At 38.1% G+C, this 18,783-nt stretch overlaps 1 protein-coding gene across 1 annotated transcript in view; it reads left to right on the forward strand.

The window, feature by feature from the left end:
- Positions 1–18,783, forward strand: part of LOC126198544 (histone-lysine N-methyltransferase ash1) — a 341,958-nt gene that overhangs the window by 297,120 nt on the left and 26,055 nt on the right. Inside the window, exons 16-21 of the mRNA XM_049934952.1 lie at positions 2,363–2,665; positions 2,777–3,020; positions 3,101–3,436; positions 7,583–7,843; positions 7,939–8,086; positions 9,592–9,931. Coding sequence (XP_049790909.1) covers positions 2,363–2,665; positions 2,777–3,020; positions 3,101–3,436; positions 7,583–7,843; positions 7,939–8,086; positions 9,592–9,931 — 1,632 coding nt within the window. The remainder of the gene's footprint in view (positions 1–2,362; positions 2,666–2,776; positions 3,021–3,100; positions 3,437–7,582; positions 7,844–7,938; positions 8,087–9,591; positions 9,932–18,783) is intronic.

Genomic DNA, 18,783 nt, shown 5'->3' on the forward strand with positions numbered 1-18,783 from the left:
AGACTTCCGGGAATTGTTCATTATTTTAGTCTTGAGTTAAGTTTTTGTAATTTTGATAGTCTAACAAAGATTTTTACTGTATCACACTACTAGAGAATAATATTGCAGCAATAAAACGAAAACAACAGACTAAAACCAAAGTAAAACCTGCAAAAGGAAATGCGCCATTTACAACAAGACACAGTGCACACACAAGCGCCTGCCTAAAGCAAAATGTGTCAAAGGCTTTAGGACGAAGATAATAGAATACTTAATAGCATGACGTAATAACTGTTTCATTAAGTTCGTTTTGAGCAGTTTCCAGCAGGCTCCTGCGCATGCGCAGTTGAGTTCCATATGAGCAGTACCTTCTGCTTCTGGCTACTTAAAGTGCTGCTGCAGCAGTATCAGGAAGTAGTCATGCTACCCAGAAAAATTTTTCTGGCGCGCCTAAGTTGCCAGATTCACGTATGCGTTGAGCAGTCTGGGTTGTAGTGAGGAGGGAGATAGTGATCCGTGTTTATGTTTAGTGATTTTGCTGCTTTCTCTTCATTTACAGTTCACACACCAAATAAAACAAAATGGGTTTCTGTGGCTGGGTGCTATCAAGAGCACTAAAATTGATTCACAGGCTAAGATATGTTATTAATTTCAGTTTTCTGATTTTATTTTCTTTCCATGGTTTTGGATGTCAGGCATTAATTGCCTTGCACAACAATGAAGTCGTTTTTGTCGGTTTGCAAAATAAATGTGGCTTTTCTTAATTTTTCCACAGATGCAGTCAATTTATAAGAAACGAAATGTTTCAGTCCACACTGTTGGCTAGTTTTAATTGTTCACTGAATTTTCAAGTGCACATTTTCATATTCCGTCACATATGGCATTATGCCATAATAAAGAACCAAACATGAGACAATATAGTACTGGTATTACAAGAAAATTTGCATCCCAAAAACTGCACTGAAAAGCTTAATATCAGGTTGGGGCCTACTTCATTGTAAATCTGGACATATGAATGTGTTATTTAAGCCAAATTATGCATTTTAGTACAGTTTACAAAATTTCTATTATCTTGGAGTATCCCCGCCTGTTTTCTGGCGCTCTCTGGCACCTGCTGAAACGAACCCATGTTGAAGAAGTCTCAGGAAAATATTGCAAATGTGTCTTTTTAAAAACGTTATTTTCAAAGAAAATTTCCTTTTATGGAAGATGAGTTATGTTATGCATTAGAATGTGCAATGAATTTCTTAAATCACAGAGTGTTTGACTCTCATTTAAAACTTAGCCCTTTGAGTACCAACCACTTGGAATAATTTCGAGCCCTGATGACCAGACATAAATGTCATTGTTAAAAATTTTATTGGCACATTTGTGTGATGTACCTTGAAGTGTAACACATGCTAAAAAGACCAGTATTATACGTGAAAGCTTAGCTTTTCTAGTAGCTACACTATGGACATTAATTTAAACCATTAACTTTTCCTACTTCTGTGTCCACGTTATTTAACAGTGATGATGCTATTGGCTGACTACATCACATGTCCTATTCTCTGATTATCTGCTGTCATTGGCCGGTGAGATCATGTGACATGAGCTATGATTGGCGTACAAAAGCGCATTGCAATCAGTATCTCAATGCTTCGGAAATTAACATGCTGTGTTAGGTGGAATTCAAATTTATACTTCCATAACACGAAAATATGCAGTGTACATTGCGCTGCACATCAAAGATCTTTTCAAAACACGTTCTCTCACCCCACCCCCTCCTTGCTGAGTTTGGTTTTCTTAAGTGTGGGGAAGTTCTCCGCTGGTGTATATAAAACCTGTATGATTCCAAGAATTGATGTTTTTACTGCTCTGAGGGAAACTACACTGTCGCTTATCATGGAAAAAGTGTATTTTCGTCTTGGAAGGAGTGTATTTTCATGTGGGAAAAAGTGAATTTTCAACTGGGAGATCCGGGAATTTTTTTTCTTGTCCGTGTATACAACCTGTATATGTAACATTTCACAGTTATTGAAATGTAACAAAATGTTTTATTAATATGTTAGTAATTTTTCAGTGTGTAAGTAATGATCATCCCTCATGGAATATATTGGTTCCATATCATGAATATTTCCATGTGCAGTTTCATTATCACTACAGACAATGGATTTTTTGCGGCATTTAAAGTGCATTTATCTTTTGAGCCATAGTTTTCTCCTTAAAGCTACTCCAATTTGGTTGTCAAGGTACTTAATTCCCATTTATTGTTTGTAGAGAGCTGGAAATTGCATATTTTATTTGTGGATCACAGATCGTGATGTACCCAAATATAATTTATAACTCTAGTTGTAGAGTGTAGCTTTCCAGAATGCGTGTGAAAACTTCACTTTTTTTACAGACTTGCAAATGTGGAAGTTCTCAGTGTCGTGGAGTAATAGGAGGCAAGTCACAGAGAGTAAATGGATCAGTGACACGAGTCGAAGAGAGAGAAAGGCGAATGGTAGGACGGCCACGGAAAAATTCCCGGAAAAGCAGTACCAGCATCTGCAGCAGTACAAATAAGCTGAAGTATAAGAAGAGGCTTGGGGAAGGCTCATCAAGTCAAAAACACTGTAATATGACTCCAGTAAAGCCAATGTCCCACCAACAGAGATGTTTTGCACAGATGCATCACTGCTTTCTGTTAAGAAATCTTGAAAAGGTATTTATTATGAATCTTGTTGCCTATAATATTAGTCAAGAAGTAGGAATGTGTTGATGTAGACTACAGGAGCTATTTTAGGCCTTTATAATATCTATCATGTCACTTTAGGTAAAGAGGCTACGAGAACGTCTCAAGCAGGCAACCCGTCGTGAAGAGCCACTTGCAGGAAACTATGCACGACCTCAGGTCAAGCAGTCAGATGTGTTTCTTACCCAACTGAATGCATTATCCACTCCTAGAAACATCAGAACACGACGATTAGCACAAGCGGAAGATAATCCTGAACTCACAAGGACTGCAAGATTGGCCTATGTTTTCAGGGATTTGTACAATGTTGTTACATCTGCAAAAGGTAAATTTATAGCTTAACTCTGATGTGCAAACTTTTAATGAGATTACATTCCAATTCAATATGCTTTGCTTTTGTTGCAGATGAACATGGAGAGATGTTAGCAGCCCCTTTCCTGACATTGCCTTCAAAAAAGAAACTCCCTCAGTATTACCAGCGTGTTACTGATCCAATTGATCTGACAACATTAGGTCAGAATATTGTAACAGGCTATTATAAAACTGTAGAATCGTTTGATCAGGATATGAGTCGACTTTTTACAAATAATGTTAGATTCTTTGGCCGTACATCGGAGTTGGGAATCACAGCAACAAGGTTACGTAAAGTGTACAACGTGGCCAAAATGGATTTCATGGCACAGCTTGAAGAAATATTGGGGGAAAGTCCACCATCATCATTTATACCAGAACATGATCCAGGTTTGTAAACTCTCAAAGCAGCTTTGATGTCAAGGGATAAAAAATGTTGATGTTAAGAATTTTTGCCAATGTTTGTGTTAACCAAAGTGTATTCAGTTTTATTTTTTAAAGGATAGTCCAAAGCAGTAACTCCCTCTAAACATAAAGTACCACAGTAAAATGTGCTTTTTTATTTTCCATTCTACGGAAGGAATATTCGCAGTAGTTACGTTGTTTTTAATGGTGAAGCCAATTACCATACGATGAAGGTCAACTGGAGTGACCAATATACATTTCTCATAAATCTCCATTAGTGGAGATGCTGAGTCGCGATAGGCACATTCCATTCCATTCTGGATTTTCCATCGTGTGATCTCATAAATCTCCCTTACATAACAAGCCTATTGTTCTTAAGAAGTTTGAGCTGTCAGTTCAGTTTTGGAGTATATCTCTATTTTAGCCCATTATTGGCCACATACAGAAATATTATGAAGAAAATATGTTAAGATTACTTAAATTAGATGTATATGGTCATGTAAAGAATTTTACATGCATTTGGGGTTCTGTAAAATTTATTTTTTTCAAAATACAGCATGTTACTTGTAAGTGACATTGCTCATAAAAGGCGCGTGCATGCTACAATTTAAAACCACAGTCTTTTTCCTGTGGTTGCATGTGCTTTATTTTATATGAATGTTTTTAAACAATTCCTCTCTTTAACAAAGCACAGAACCATTCCACATACTCCCGAGGGAAAGCTGAAATCTTCTCTTTGGTCCATACTCCCGTCAGTGACCAAGACTGTCATATTGTATATAATTTACTGGCACAAGAGTCCGTATTTCTTCTTCTTAGGACTGATTGTGCATTTTACCCATCAATTCCAAAAAGACTTTTCTGCTTCTGTAATGTGTGATAGTGTTCCTTTGTCTGTACAAGGAATAAAATCATACATAACGAATGACACATCTTCACTTACAAATATTTTGAAACCCCACTTGTGGTGGTTATTTTGAATATACTATGCAGATTGCCAGCCTTTGTACCATTATAAGTCACCATCATCTCATTATTTGACTTGTCGTTGTTGTTGCTGTTGTTGTTGACGGCAGTTTTCTAATGCAGAATTGCGAAGTGATTTGATCCCGATTAGTGTGTTGTTACTGTGTGTTGCTAGCTCATTGTTCGCAAAACATATTAACCTACAAAATTTCTTGAGTAATTTCAAGCTCATAATGCCTGGAATTGTGTCACAATTTGTTGACTGACCAGTAATCTGTCCAAGAAGGCATACTTACAATACCCATATAAATGAGCATACCAGTCCACTTCTCCACCTCACTTTTATTTGTGTTGACAGATACAATCATTTGTTGCCCTGAATATGCATTAGTTTCCCTAGCAATAGTATTCACAAGATCATTTCTAAAAAATTGTCTTAAATATTGCAATGGTGGACCTGCCAAATGACTGTCACACACAATAGGTACATCAGCCATCATATGGAACTGGATGTCTTCATTTATTCTGCTGAATGCAGAGCCGTTCTTCTTACTGAATTTGGTGTTCGTGTTGTTATTGTGCCCCCCCCCCTTTTTTTTCTTTTTTTTACCAGTAACTTGAAGTCAGACTCGGAAGGAAGGAAGATTTGAGTTAAATGTCCTATCAACATTAAGACATTTGAGATGGAGCATAAGCTCGGAATGTTGCAAGGATGAGGAAGGAAATCGGCTGTGCCGTTTCAATGGAACTTTCCTGGAATTTACGTGGAGCAATTTAGGGATGTCATGGAAAATCTAAACGTGGACGGCCAGAGACAGATTTGAACCATTGTCCTCCTGAATATGAGTCTTGCGTGCTAACCACTCTCACTTTGCTCAATCGGAATGATTCAGTTGTTAGTGCCTGAGGAAACTATGGATTCCTCATCAGGCGCTACTTCAGACTCTGGAATATCCAATAATCTACTGTTGCAAGCCTTCTCTGATTCATATTCTGAATGTTTGTCACTATTGTAGGCAACAGTGAGAGTGGCAAGGATCTTCTGGTGGTGAAATAATGCTGATTCTTTTATTTCTTCCGTAAAATGTGTTTGTTTCCATCTTCAATACCGTGTAAATGTGTAATCATGATGGTACTGAAAACATTACACATGTGTTATAAAGTTTGATATTGGAGCAATGCTGCCTTCAGGCAACATCATTTTCACAGTACATTTTTAGAAATGTCCCTCTTTCTGTTTGTATACAGTTTCTGCTGTACCAGATAAAACAGTGTCACAAAATTGAAAGCAATGCTACTTCAGTATTCGATGCTCACATGACATAGCATGTCCTCTGTCTAAGAGGCACATCATCCAGAAACTTCACACCAGAGAGAACAGAATATCACTCTATCAGGGAGTTAAAACGTTGCTTGTAATCATTGTTGCCCGTCCGAGGATGAAACTTGAAAAATGTTACAGAAAGCAGTGTGCAATTTTGATGTTGCTTGAAAGCAACTTTGCCCAATAAAGGGTTAAAATACAAAATCTGTAATTTTATTGACCTGTTTTGTGGAATTTTCTTTGAGGGCTAATTTTAAATCTTGTGGGCTCACTTGTGGCCACCATAAAATTAATTTTTGAAAAATTTTGGAAATTTCTCAATGCACTCAATATTTGTGAGTCTACTTAGTAATCCACTGTTGAACCACAATTTTTAGGTATTCCTTTAATTCTCATGTAAATGTTTGAAGTCGATATTGTTGAATGGGAAAAGGTTTGTCTTTGAAAAATTTTATGCTGTGATGTAATGACTGACATTTATGTGTTGTTTTCTTTGGCATATCAGTTCTTATTTGATTGCATTAATTGATGTTTATAAATCAGTAAAAACTTCAGTTTATATCAAGGATGTACCTGTGTGTTATGGACATTAAATTCACTCTTCTTAACATGTTAACTGCATTTCCTGAGCTGTATTTTCTCTTTAATTGTAATAAATGATGATATAGTGAATCTGTAGGTGTCATAAGTTAGATTTCAAGTTGCTTCATGAAAGTGTATGCCATTCAGAGAGCTTTTATACTGTAATTGTCATGTGCAGAACGTGTGGTGTGCGTCACGATTGAAAATTTCTTATCTTTTTAACATTATGCCTTTATTTACAGTTTATCTTTTTTTTCCTGCTGAGTACCACGTGGAATAACTTACATCTTCTTTCTTTTTCTCCTTTCTTTCTCTCTCTCCAGTAGTTTTTCATTTTTTTTCCCCTATGTGTTTCTCTTCTTTCTTCTGTCTATATCATGCCTGTCTTTCTTTATTTTCTCGTGGAAGCCCTTAAAACTTTTACTTTTATTCTGAACTTTTCTCTTTCTCCCATATCTTCCTATGTTAATGTGGCATATTATTATTATTATCAAAACCCTTAAACCTTGTACTACATTTGTTGATATCTACACTACCATCCCAGCAGATGGCATACTTACAGTTCTTGATCTTAACCACTTGAATACCTCAGGGTTAACAAAGTTATATTCTTCAGCCCCTGTTGTGGAATTCTACATCTGTGACCTATGCTAATATTACTTTTGTGTATGGGAGTAAGTACCAATTGCTGTGGAAAACTTGCTAAATCTCCGGAACTGGAGTTCCTGGAAATCCACACCAGCCCTGAAATGTGGCCACAGGTGATCTAGCACTGCTGTCTGCAGTCCCAGTTACCTTAACATCCAAATTTATGCCCAAATACTTCAATATAGCACTGCAGTGCACAGGAGCTCGCCCCATCCTCAGAGTAGGATTCCACAAGAGAAAGAGGCTGCCTTTGAGCAGCAGGTTTGTAGTCTTATTTGCTGAGATTTTTTAACTTGTTATCTGACCACCACTTTTGCATTTTTTGGCACTGGATTACCTTCTAGAAAGACAACTCCTGTGAAATTTGAAGCAGCACATTTGATTCCTCCACTCCTGCAACCTCTCTCCACCCGCCTCTTCCTTAAATACTGAAAGCCAGAGTCTGTTACAAAATTAACACAAGAGTGTTGAAGGAATAAGAATAATTGCGATGTTCTGAGAGTTTATACATAGTCATAGTTTATCTGAAGATTTTGTTTGCTTGGCTAATACTCATACGTGGGAATAGAGTATTGGTCATATTATATTAATTAGCGTTTGTGTACTCTCAGGTGGCGAGGAGGAGGATGTCATACGATGCATCTGTGGTTTGTACAAAGATGAAGGCATGATGATCCAGTGTGAACGGTGTCTTGTTTGGCAGCATTGTGATTGTGTGAGAGCAGATGAAGGTGTGGAACACTATCTCTGTGAACAGTGCAACCCTAGACCTGTCGAACTTGAAATTCTAATGTCGCCACAGCCTCCTTATGCTACACCAGGGCTCACCTACTACATCACACTTCTAAGGGGAACGTTACAGCTTCGCCAAGGTACACAAATAAGGCATAAAGTAGCTATTAAAACAAATTTTGTAGAGCAGATTAGTATTTTAATATACTTGTGAAACATTCACTTTTGTTATTAGGTGACACCGTGTATGTGCTCCGGGATATGATAGAGGAAAATGCTCCAAAGACATCACCGCCAACAAAACACACATACAAAACTGTTAAAGATGTGAAGTATTCAGACTTGGATATATTCAGAATAGAAAGATTGTGGAAAGATGAAAAGTATGTCATTTTTTTCTCATTATTCTGTAATGTTTTCATCTTGTACTTAATGTAAAATTAACCATGAAAGTAATGCTAAGAGTCAATTCAGTTACGTATGACATTACAATCAGTTATTATTGATTTCCAGTTCGAATCTTATAGAACAGTCTTGTTATTTTGTGAACTGAAATAGTTCACTTTTATTCATCATCTGTGACAGTTTCTCATTATAGTGTTATATTTTGTGCCAAGTACTACTACTGCTATCAGCATTCTTGATTTTTGTTATTATTGATTGACACAGTATCATGAAGGAGCTCACCATTATTTTATGTGTGTGTGTCACTGTTATTAAAGACAAGTATAATTTGGAACAACAATTATGCATTAAGTGGAAAGATGTGCAAGGTAATATTTTCGTTTAGTTTTTAGTGTTAGGCAATAATTATATTCTTCCATTCTGTGCACGTTACTTAAGGAATGCTATGAAAATGTTATATTGTAGTGTCTATCTTGACAAGAGTCATGTGTGGCATTGGCAGTACCAGAAAATTAATGTGTAACTGGTAGTAACAGGAAAAAACCTTATTTTTTGGGCCAATTTGGTGCCAATTTTTTTCATATTGAGTGTTATTATTTTCAAATTTGGTCAATATAGATGCAAAATCCGCTGTGTGCAACTATCATACCATTTGCTATGTGCAACTGATGAACTACCGTCACGGGTGTTGGACCCATTCTAGACTAGCCCAAGAGACAAATTAACACTGACAAAAATATGTTTGCATAGGACACATGAAACATGTGCTTCAACAATGCCAGAAAGCTGCCATTGTTGTAGAGCACTGTTGATTTTCGAGGTTTGTTACAGTGTTGATGTGAAGTTGTATGGTGTCTGCTGATTCAGCTGTATGGAGCCAAGAGAATACTGTATTCTTTTCATTCAGTTTGCCTACATTGTTAGTGCTATAAGAACTGTAAATTGTAACAATCAATAGCAGATGCAAGTTTCTACCTTGATTCAGCTGCGAAGCAAGGGTCTACAAATGAAACTGTCCTCTCGATTTACTTCTCATAAAACTTCCGTGAGACCAGCTTGGTCATAACCTCAGTCCCAGTACCGATATTCAGGATATCGATAACCAAATACAGCAATTGTGGGCTGACATATCCCAGAAAATCAGTGTTTGCATTTTACCCTAAAGGCAGCAACATTTTAATTACAAGGGACCAACAGTGTGCTTGTGCTTTCAATTTCATTGTTCATTTAACTTGATTTTGTAATCAATGAGACAAAACCACATCACCTCCCAAAGCATTATATGTAATTTCATTTTCCTCTCTCCTCCAAGAGACCCAACTTTTTTGTTTGTGAGTTTATATGTAGGTATCTGAACCATGTAACACAAATTTAATTAAGTAAACAGCTTTGTCTTCCTTATCATATTTCTTTTTTTATATATAGTAGAAAACAATAATATTTCATTGTGTGTAGTTAAAGACATTTTTTTATTACTTTACAGGAATGAAAAATTTGCATTTGGGCATCATTACCTTCGCCCACATGAAACTTATCATGAACCTTCTCGGAAATTTTTTCCCAACGAGGTTATGAGAGTACCTTTGTATGAGGTTGTGCCCTTGGATCTCATAATGGGACACTGCTGGGTGCTTGATTTAAATACATACTGCAAAGGAAGACCTGTGGGTGCACCTGAGGAGCATGTATATATTTGTGAATACCGGGTTGACAAGAGTGCACATCTTTTTACAAAAATTGCAAAACCGAGGCATTCAATTTGCACTAAAACTTATGCATTTGAAACATTTGATACTCGTCTGAAACCACAGAGGACATACACTGTAAGTTTGTCAGACATTTAACATAGCGACAAAAATTTTAATCTACTTGCAAAATGTTCCTATTATTAAAGTATTTCATGGAAAGGCTTATTTACTTATTTTGTAAGTAGTAATAACATAAGTCAGTATGTTTACACTTTTCAGTATTTAGTTGTATTTTTTATTGCTTCAACAAACTTCACATTTTGGTATTGACTTCTTCTGATTGTTAAGCAGTGATGCAAAATACTTTGAGTTTGATATGCTATTGTATTCTCAAACAAAAACTTTTGACTACCACAAAATCCAATAATGTTTGTATAACATCTGAATACTAGATGCAGGAAGCCAACATGCTTGCAAAAATATGAAAATTTAGATTTCCAATTATTTACTTTAGTAAAACTCCAACAATACTGTTCACCATATCCAGAGTTTGTTTTTGCCACTATTGGTGGCCCAAGTAATTTCAGGATCAAACAAATCATCAGCTGTGCAATGGTATTGAGAGATAAAACCAGTTCAAGTGACTGGAAGTTGCAAGCATCATTTATGTACCTGAACAGATGGAAGCAGCTTTTCTTTTCCAGTTCTAAACAATATGTGGCAAATTTTGTGTGTAGGCTTAGGGGTGATTCTTTATATTTATAATGTAATAAGAGTAATTTTGTAATATAATCAGAGTAAATAAATTAAAATTCGTAATGCAAAATAGGTCACTGAAACAGATTGTTATTGTGTGTGGCTCATGGTGGATTTGTTTAAGTGTCTGAATGGTGGAATTGTTTAAGTGTCAGGTTGGGCCAGCCACGGTGGCCGAGCGGTTCTAGTCGCTTCAGTTGTGAACTGCGCGACTGCTACGGTCGCAGGTTCGAATCCTGCCTCGGGCATGGATGTGTGTGATGTCCTTAGGTTCGTTAGGCTTAAGTAGTTCTAAATTCTAGGGGACTTATGACCTCAGCTGTTGAGTCCCATAGTGCTCAGAGCCATTTGAACCATTTTTTTGTCAGGTTGGTAAAGGTAGGAATGCAGAAGTCAACCCACCAGGTTGTCCTAGGAATTTTTATCTCGCTTCATGGAAGTATGACTCCTTGCAAGTTTTATCTGTAGTAAATATGTTAAGACAATTTAGAGGTGATAGTAATAGAGAATTCTCTCTCCTCATATTTGGTAGGCTGCACTCACAGCGACACTGACATCGGTGTATTCTGATGATGACTGACAGCTCAAGATAGCCGATCTTTTCAAAGCAGTACGCCAGTACATTCAAGATCACAGGGCAACTGATCTCAACACCGGAACATACAGACTTTGCACAATGGTCAGCAGAATTAAAATCATTATATTTCTTCAATCAGATCGGTGAACATTCCCATATGCAAAACATGGATTGTGAGAAGTTTTTGAGTTTAGTACAAGAAAGGAGGAGTTTTTGGCATCCTGAGTCTGAAAGAGATAATGACAGGGAATATCCTGGAATCTATGGTCTGAAACCACTCTTTTATTGGGACCACAAGTGTTGATAACTTAAAAATTTAATAATAATTTCTTGAACTTTACCGTATATTACATTATGTTTGTTCTGTGATAGGCCATCCATTTCAGCCTCATGCCTATACTTAAGGGTGTATGTGGCCTGCAAAATAAGCAAAATCTGTCTTGGAAATTTTAGGCCCAGATTATAACCTCAAAAACGAATATGTTCAAGTGAGAAAAGTGGCGTATGTCGATTTTGATGCTTAAAGTTTCCATGGTGACTTTTTTTGTTTGTTTTAGTTCATGATTGTTGGCTGTGTATAAATTATTATTACTGCTTACTGGCATTTTTATGCCAGCAGGGTGGTGATTCTGTTACATGAAGTTGTTTGCAAATGTGGTATATGTGTTTCCACATTTCAGTGCATTAGGTCTTCAGAGTAGCTTATTCTAAAATTTATATTTATCTTTTATGCATATGCTGAACGACGGTCATTTGAAGTCATGCAGAATATCTGTAATCTTGATTTTCAATGTCACCATGAACCATCTCGAGTAAGTCTGGCTATGTCACTCACTGAGAAAAGGATGCACACTACTTGCCACGTTCTTTTTGAGTCAGATATAGGTTTGAATAGATTGCTACACTTCCTGATTCTGCCAGCAACTGACAGAAGACATTGGATGCACTTTGACTGAACTGTTGGGCGACCTCTGTCAACTGTTGTCAGTGCAACTGTGAATGCAACCATAGGAGCATTAAGTACATGTTGTTTTAGTTTATAAAAAATGGTAATGGAAAGTCTTGGATGGAATACATGTGATGGAAGGAGTTTAGGCAACAACTCACTGCACAGTTGTGATGCAGAACAAGAATGAAAATGTTCTGGAGCTTTGAGACAGTGTCTTTCTTAAGGACTTTCTAGAAAAAACGCACGCGCGCACGCACACACACACACACACACACACACACACACACACACACACAGATTTACATTGTCTTGGCTGTGTATTTTGTACCAGATGGATCTGAAGAAGGATGTTCTGTGAAGTTTCTTTTAAGTGCGTATCAACTGCTGAACACCTCTCTTCTCTCTTCCATTATTTTTGTTTTGTTATGTTATACGGTAAGGATGTTTTCAAAATATCTCCTCTAAAGTTGTGAATGTATTTGCTGCTTCTCACATTCATAAATTGCTTACTAGTATTACATAAAGGTTTTTCATATTAGCAAAACCTTCAGAACCATCAACAATTCACGTTTGGTACTTTCCTGCACACTTGGTTTAAGAATCATGATAGAAGGTTGTATACATGGAAGAACCCTGGAGATACTAAAAGGTATCAGATAGATTATATAATGGTAAGACAGAGATTTAGGAACCAGGTTTTAAATTGTAAGACATTTCCAGGGGCAAATGTGGACTCTGACCACAATCTATTGGTTATGACCTGTAGATTAAAACTGAAGAAACTGCAAAAAGGTGGGAATTTAAGGAGATGGGACCTGGATAAACTGAAAGAACCAGAGGTTGTACAGAGTTTCAGGGAGAGCATAAGGGAACAATTGACAGGAATGGGGGAAAGAAATACAGTAGAAGAGGAATGGGTAGCTTTGAGGGATGAAGTAGTGAAGGCAGCAGAGGATCAAATAGGTAAAAAGACGAGGGCTAGTAGAAATCCTTGGGTAACAGAAGAAATATTGAATTTAATTGATGAAAGGAGAAAATATAAAAATGCAGTAAATGAAGCAGGCAAAAAGGAATACAAACGTCTCAAAAATGAGATCGACAGGAAGTGCAAAATGGCTAAGCAGGGATGGCTCGAGTACAAATTTAAGGATGTAGAGGTTTTCTCACTAGGGGTAAGATAGATACTGCCTACAGGAAAATTAAAGATACCTTTGGACGAATGGAAAAACTAGTAGAAGCCGGCCTCGGGGAAGATCAGTTTGGATTCCGTAGAAATACTGGAACACGTGAGGCAATACTGACCTTACGACTTACCTTAGAAGAAAGATTAAGGAAAGGCAAACCTACGTTTCTAGCATTTGTAGACTTAGAGAAAGCTTTTGAGAATGTTGACTGGAATACTCTCTTTCAAATTCTAAAGGTGGCAGGGGTAAAATACAGGGAGCGAAAGTCTATTTACAATTTGTACAGAAACCAGATGGCAGTTATAAGAGTCGAGGGACATGAAAGGGAAGCAGCAGTTGGGAAGGGAGTAAGACAGGGTTGTAGCCTCTCCCCGATGTTATTCGATCTGTATATTGAGCAAGCAGTAAAGGAAACAAAAGAAAAATTCGGAGTAGGTATTAAAATCCGTGTAGAAGAAATAAAAACTTTGAGGTTCGCCGATGACATTGTAATTCTGTCAGAGACAGCAAAGGACTTGGAAGAGCAGTTGAACTGAATGGATGGTGTCTTGAAGGGAGGATATAAGATGAACATCAACAAAAGCAAAACGAGGATAATGGAATGTAGTCGAATTAAGTCGGGTGATGTTGAGGGTATTAGATTAGGAAATGAGACACTTAAAGTAGTAAAGGAGTTTTGCTATTTGGGGAGCAAAATAACCGATGATGGTCGAAGTAGAGAGGATATAAAATGTAGACTGGCAATGGCAAGGAAAGCGTTTCTGAAGAAGAGAAATTTGTTAACATCGAGTATAGATTTAAGTGTCAGGAAGTCATTTCTGAAAGTATTTGTATGGAGTGTAGCCATGTATGGAAGTGAAACATGGACGGTAAATAGTTTGGACAAGAAGAGAATAGAAGCTTTCGAAATGTGGTGCTACAGAAGAATGCTGAAGATTAGATGGGTAGATCACGTAACTAATGAGAAGGTACTGAATAGGATTGGGGAGAAGAGGAGTTTGTGGCACAACTTGACCAGAAGAAGGGATCGGTTGGTAGGACATGTTCTGAGGCATCAAGGGATCACCAATTTAGTATTGGAGGGCATCGTGGAGGGTAAAAATCGTAGGGGGAGACCAAGAGATGAATACACTAAGCAGATTCAGAAGGATGTAGGTTGCAGTAGGTACTGGGAGATGAAGAAGCTTGCATAGGATAGAGTAGCATGGAGAGCTGCATCAAACCAGTCTCAGGACTGAAGACCACAACAACAACAACTACTTTCCTGCACAACACCTGTGTAAACACGTTATGTCAAGAGCGTCACTCAGTACTGGAGTGATGGCGGTTTGTACAAAGTTGTTAGAAAGTACGTATGTGTTGCATGTTTTGTGAATAGAAACTCTTTCTGGACGTATCCTCTAAGCATATGCATGATTATTCCATAAGGTTTTGTACTAGGAGACGGATGACATTTACATCCTGCCACAATACTTCAGCTGACAACCATTCAGTCATCTCCTGATGAGTTTACAGAGGAGATTGCTGGTGCACTTTGCTGACTTCATACAAAAAATTTGGCACGATGGCACATGTGCATAGGTTTCCACTACACTACTGCCCTCTGTGGAGTTAGTGCACTCTGTCAAATTTTACTCCATCTCCTTACTGCATGTAGGTGTGTGCACAGTGGTGATAATGTGTCACTCAGTATTGGAGTGATGGTGGTTTGTGTAATGTTGTTAGAAAGTACCTGTGTGTAGCGTTTTTTTTTAAACTGTAGGCCTCGAGAGTTAAAATTCAGTTGTCAAAATAATAAAGTTAATTGTGCTCAGATGTGTCATTAGGTGTAAAATTTTGTCTTTCTGAAGATGTCAAGAAATCACCAGGTCCCAAGCCTTACCAAGCAGAAAACTGCTGTTGCAATTAGTAAGATCTTCCAGCAGATGTATTTTCACAGGTTGCTTAATAATAGATTCCAGAAGGGTCTCACTGTGGCTATGATTTTCACGGCAGAATAATATATAGAATGTTCTACTAACATACAATATTCGGCAATGCCTGGCTTACTGGGTTGCAAAAGGCAATTGTAGCAATCATGTTCCACACACCTTTCTTGAACCATGTGTGTGGTCTTGTCAATGCTATGCCACGTTGACACTCGAACCTTCTACAAACCCAGATCAGCCCTCATCAGAAGCTGGGCCACATGTGAAAGCAGCCATGTCATATACCAGCTCTGCTGCAATCATTGCACATCTTTTTATGTTTGTGTAACTACCAAACAGCTGTCCACCGAGATGAATGGCCATCGCCAAACTGTGGTCAAGAGCAAAATGGACCACCCTGTGACACAACATGCAGCTGAATATAATATACTTAATTTCAATGGCTGCTTCACAACTTTGAGTGTCTGGATCCTCCCCTCCACCACCAGCTTTTCTGCACTGCACAGATGGGAGTTATCCTCATAACACATTCCCCACTCCCAAAATTGTCCTGGCTTCAACTTATGGCAATCCACTGACGCCCGCTGTCCACATAACATCTTCTGCCCTCTCTGTCTTATCACCTCCTCCTAATTCACATTCCCATATCCCCTTTGTGTGCCACATTCTGTCAATGCCCCCACCCATCTCTATTTTATGCATCATCAGTTATTTTGCCACACATATAGCAAAATTCATCAGCTATGTTTAGTATCTCATTTCCTAATCTAATTCCCTGATTTCACTAAACTACATTCCATTACCCTTGTTTTACTTTTGTTGGTGCTCACCTTGCACACTTCAAGAAGCTATCAATTGTGTTCAATGGCTCTTCTACTGCAGTAAAGTAAAAGGTGCTGTGAATTGTGCTGTGCAGATTGGAATCTGCAGATTACCGTATCAGTATGGCAAAGCCGACATTGGACACACAACATGCACAGCTGATGAAAGGTGCATGGAACATGAACACTGGACTCTCCTTTTCCAGTTCAGTAAGTTGACCATAGCTGAATGTTGTATCTCCACAGAACATTCTATGGATTATTCTGTCTTCCAGCTGAGTCAGCCAACCATAGCTGAACATTGTATCTCCACAGAACAGTCTATGGATTATTCTGCCATGAAGATCTTGGCCACAAGAAGATCATACTGGGATTCATTCTATCCCTTACCCTTTCCCTTCCCCACCCCTGTCCAGATTGCTGCTTTCATTCAACATGACAGTTATTTCATGGCTGGCTGTGTGTGTGTGTGTGTGTGTGTGTGTGTGTGTGTGTGTGTGTTTAAGAATGCACAATGCACTGGCCAAAATCTCAATGTGTAGCAGGCTTTTTGTTATGCCTATCTGCAAATCAGTATGTCACCTTAATGGTGAGTAGCAATCTATCCTTTTCATTATAGTTCAGTATGTTAACTATATTTTACACGCAGCAATGAATGATCAAAAATGAACCATATGCAATGTCTATGCAATGTGTTTTTACCTCTACAGAATTCTTAAAATTTCATACAATGCTTCATGTATTTTGTTGCAACACAGTATCTATGACAAATAATGGACAGAAAGGCTGTAAGATGTAAAAGAATCAAAATTTTTCACTGAATAGTTTTCTTAAAATCAGATGATAAATGTTTCATAGTGGCCGACACATTCACTGAGGCACATCAGTGATAAGTCGTGTAATACAGCTGCGCTGTGCACATGGGAGAGAATAATTGTATTGCAACCCATCTTGTTTGGTTACTTGGCTTTCCGTCCTGTGATGAAACATTTAGTTTGCTATACAGTGTGAAACAAATTGTTCACAAAATTACTGAAAACATATCATGAATCAGAATCAACAAATGTGGAGTGAAAACTTATTACTGTGGTTCCTAGTGACTGCCGATATATCAGAGCTATGTCACAGATAGGTTCACCCTTTCCTTGAGTGATTACAGTTATGAATATATGGAGGACAACTGGTGTTACGGAAGAGTAATGATGAAAGAACGCTAATTTACTAAGATGAGTCCAAAGTGACACCTCGCTTTCATCATAGGCTTCTAAAATCATACTAAAACTGCAGGAGATATGTAATTCATAGTCATGAAACAATATTGACACACGTGTGTTTGTATATGGAGTAATTCCTTTCTAGAGGAGCCTTAAAGTTAAACACTTCAGTTGTCAGAGTAATCGTATTTATTTTGTATCGTGGGTGGTGAAACCCAGAGCAGTCGATAAAGTAATGACACCCAGCGCTCCAGGAACATTCAACACTGGTTAGTCGGACCATATGGTTTAACAAGTACATAGGTAGTGGCCGGAATGTTGTGTACCAGTGCAGCTAACAGGATAAGTTGATGACAAAGCCTCACGTACCACAGAAAGCAGTGAGAATGTCTGTAGCAGTCGGAGAGTTAAAGCTGTACTAATGTGATCTGAAATATCCGTTGCCTTTAAACACAGATTGTTGGTGTTCTAACTCCTTTGAAGGCTGTCTCTATCAGACACAATGTGTGTCTGGTACAGCAGCTTCCAAAGGACACCCACACCTTAGCAACAGCATCAGTTTGTTCAGTTTGTTGAATAAAAGGTAAGTTGAGGAAAGGACATGATGGGACAGAATTCAAGCTGCCAATGAGTCACAAAGTACCCATTAAAGTAGAGCCGGCCATGGTGTGCCAAATTTCACAAGTGCAGCGTGCGTAGGTCACTTGTGGGCAAGGAACGGGATGTCAGTCAGGATTGCTCAGTCCTTCTTGTAAGTAACTGGAACAATGCAACATTTCATTTAGCATCTGTAGTGCAGTATTTTGCGGCTGGCACAACTCTCTGAGTTCGGCAGAATTGTGGTATCAGTAATATTTCACTATTTATTTGTGGTATTAAGGGCATTCACATGTCCAGTGGCTTTTTCCACAAAAAGAAGCTATCCAGTGATCTGTTGTCACATCATCATCATCTTGGACAGTTTCTAGCCTCTGTCCAGGTCTCTTTGAAACATAAGCCTCTCCATTGTCTTCCCACCATCTCTCTGTCTTCACTTGGTCCAGTCTTCTTTCTTCTGGATGCATTCTTCCACTCCTATCAGCCATTTGTCTCTTGGTCTTCCTCTTGGTCTCTTTCCTTCCAATTTTCTCTCTTGTATCCTCCTGGGTATCCTCGTCTCCTCCATTCGCTTAACGTGCCCATACCATCTCAGCCTTGATTTCTCTGTCTCCTCTTGTAATGGTTCCATCTTCATTAACTCTCTGATCCTCTCATTTCTTAACCTGTCTATCTTTGTCACTCCAATACTGTTCCTCAAGAATTTCATCTCACTAGCTTGTACTTTGCTTTTCTCTCTTCCTTTTATAACCCAGGTTTCGGATGCATATGTCGGGATTGGGACACAGTTTGACCGGTATGTAACCTTTTCACTGATTTGGTGTACATCCTTTCTCCATATTAGGCTTTTGACACTCTTCTGAAATGCTTCTGCTTTTCTCCCCCACTCGTTTATTTGTCTGTCGTTTTTTCCATCTTCCTGTATCAGGGTTCCTAGGCACTTGAAACTCTCCATTCTCCT

This window comes from Schistocerca nitens, chromosome 8, assembly GCF_023898315.1.
Source record: "Schistocerca nitens isolate TAMUIC-IGC-003100 chromosome 8, iqSchNite1.1, whole genome shotgun sequence".
Classification (NCBI taxonomy): Eukaryota; Metazoa; Arthropoda; class Insecta; order Orthoptera; family Acrididae; genus Schistocerca; species Schistocerca nitens.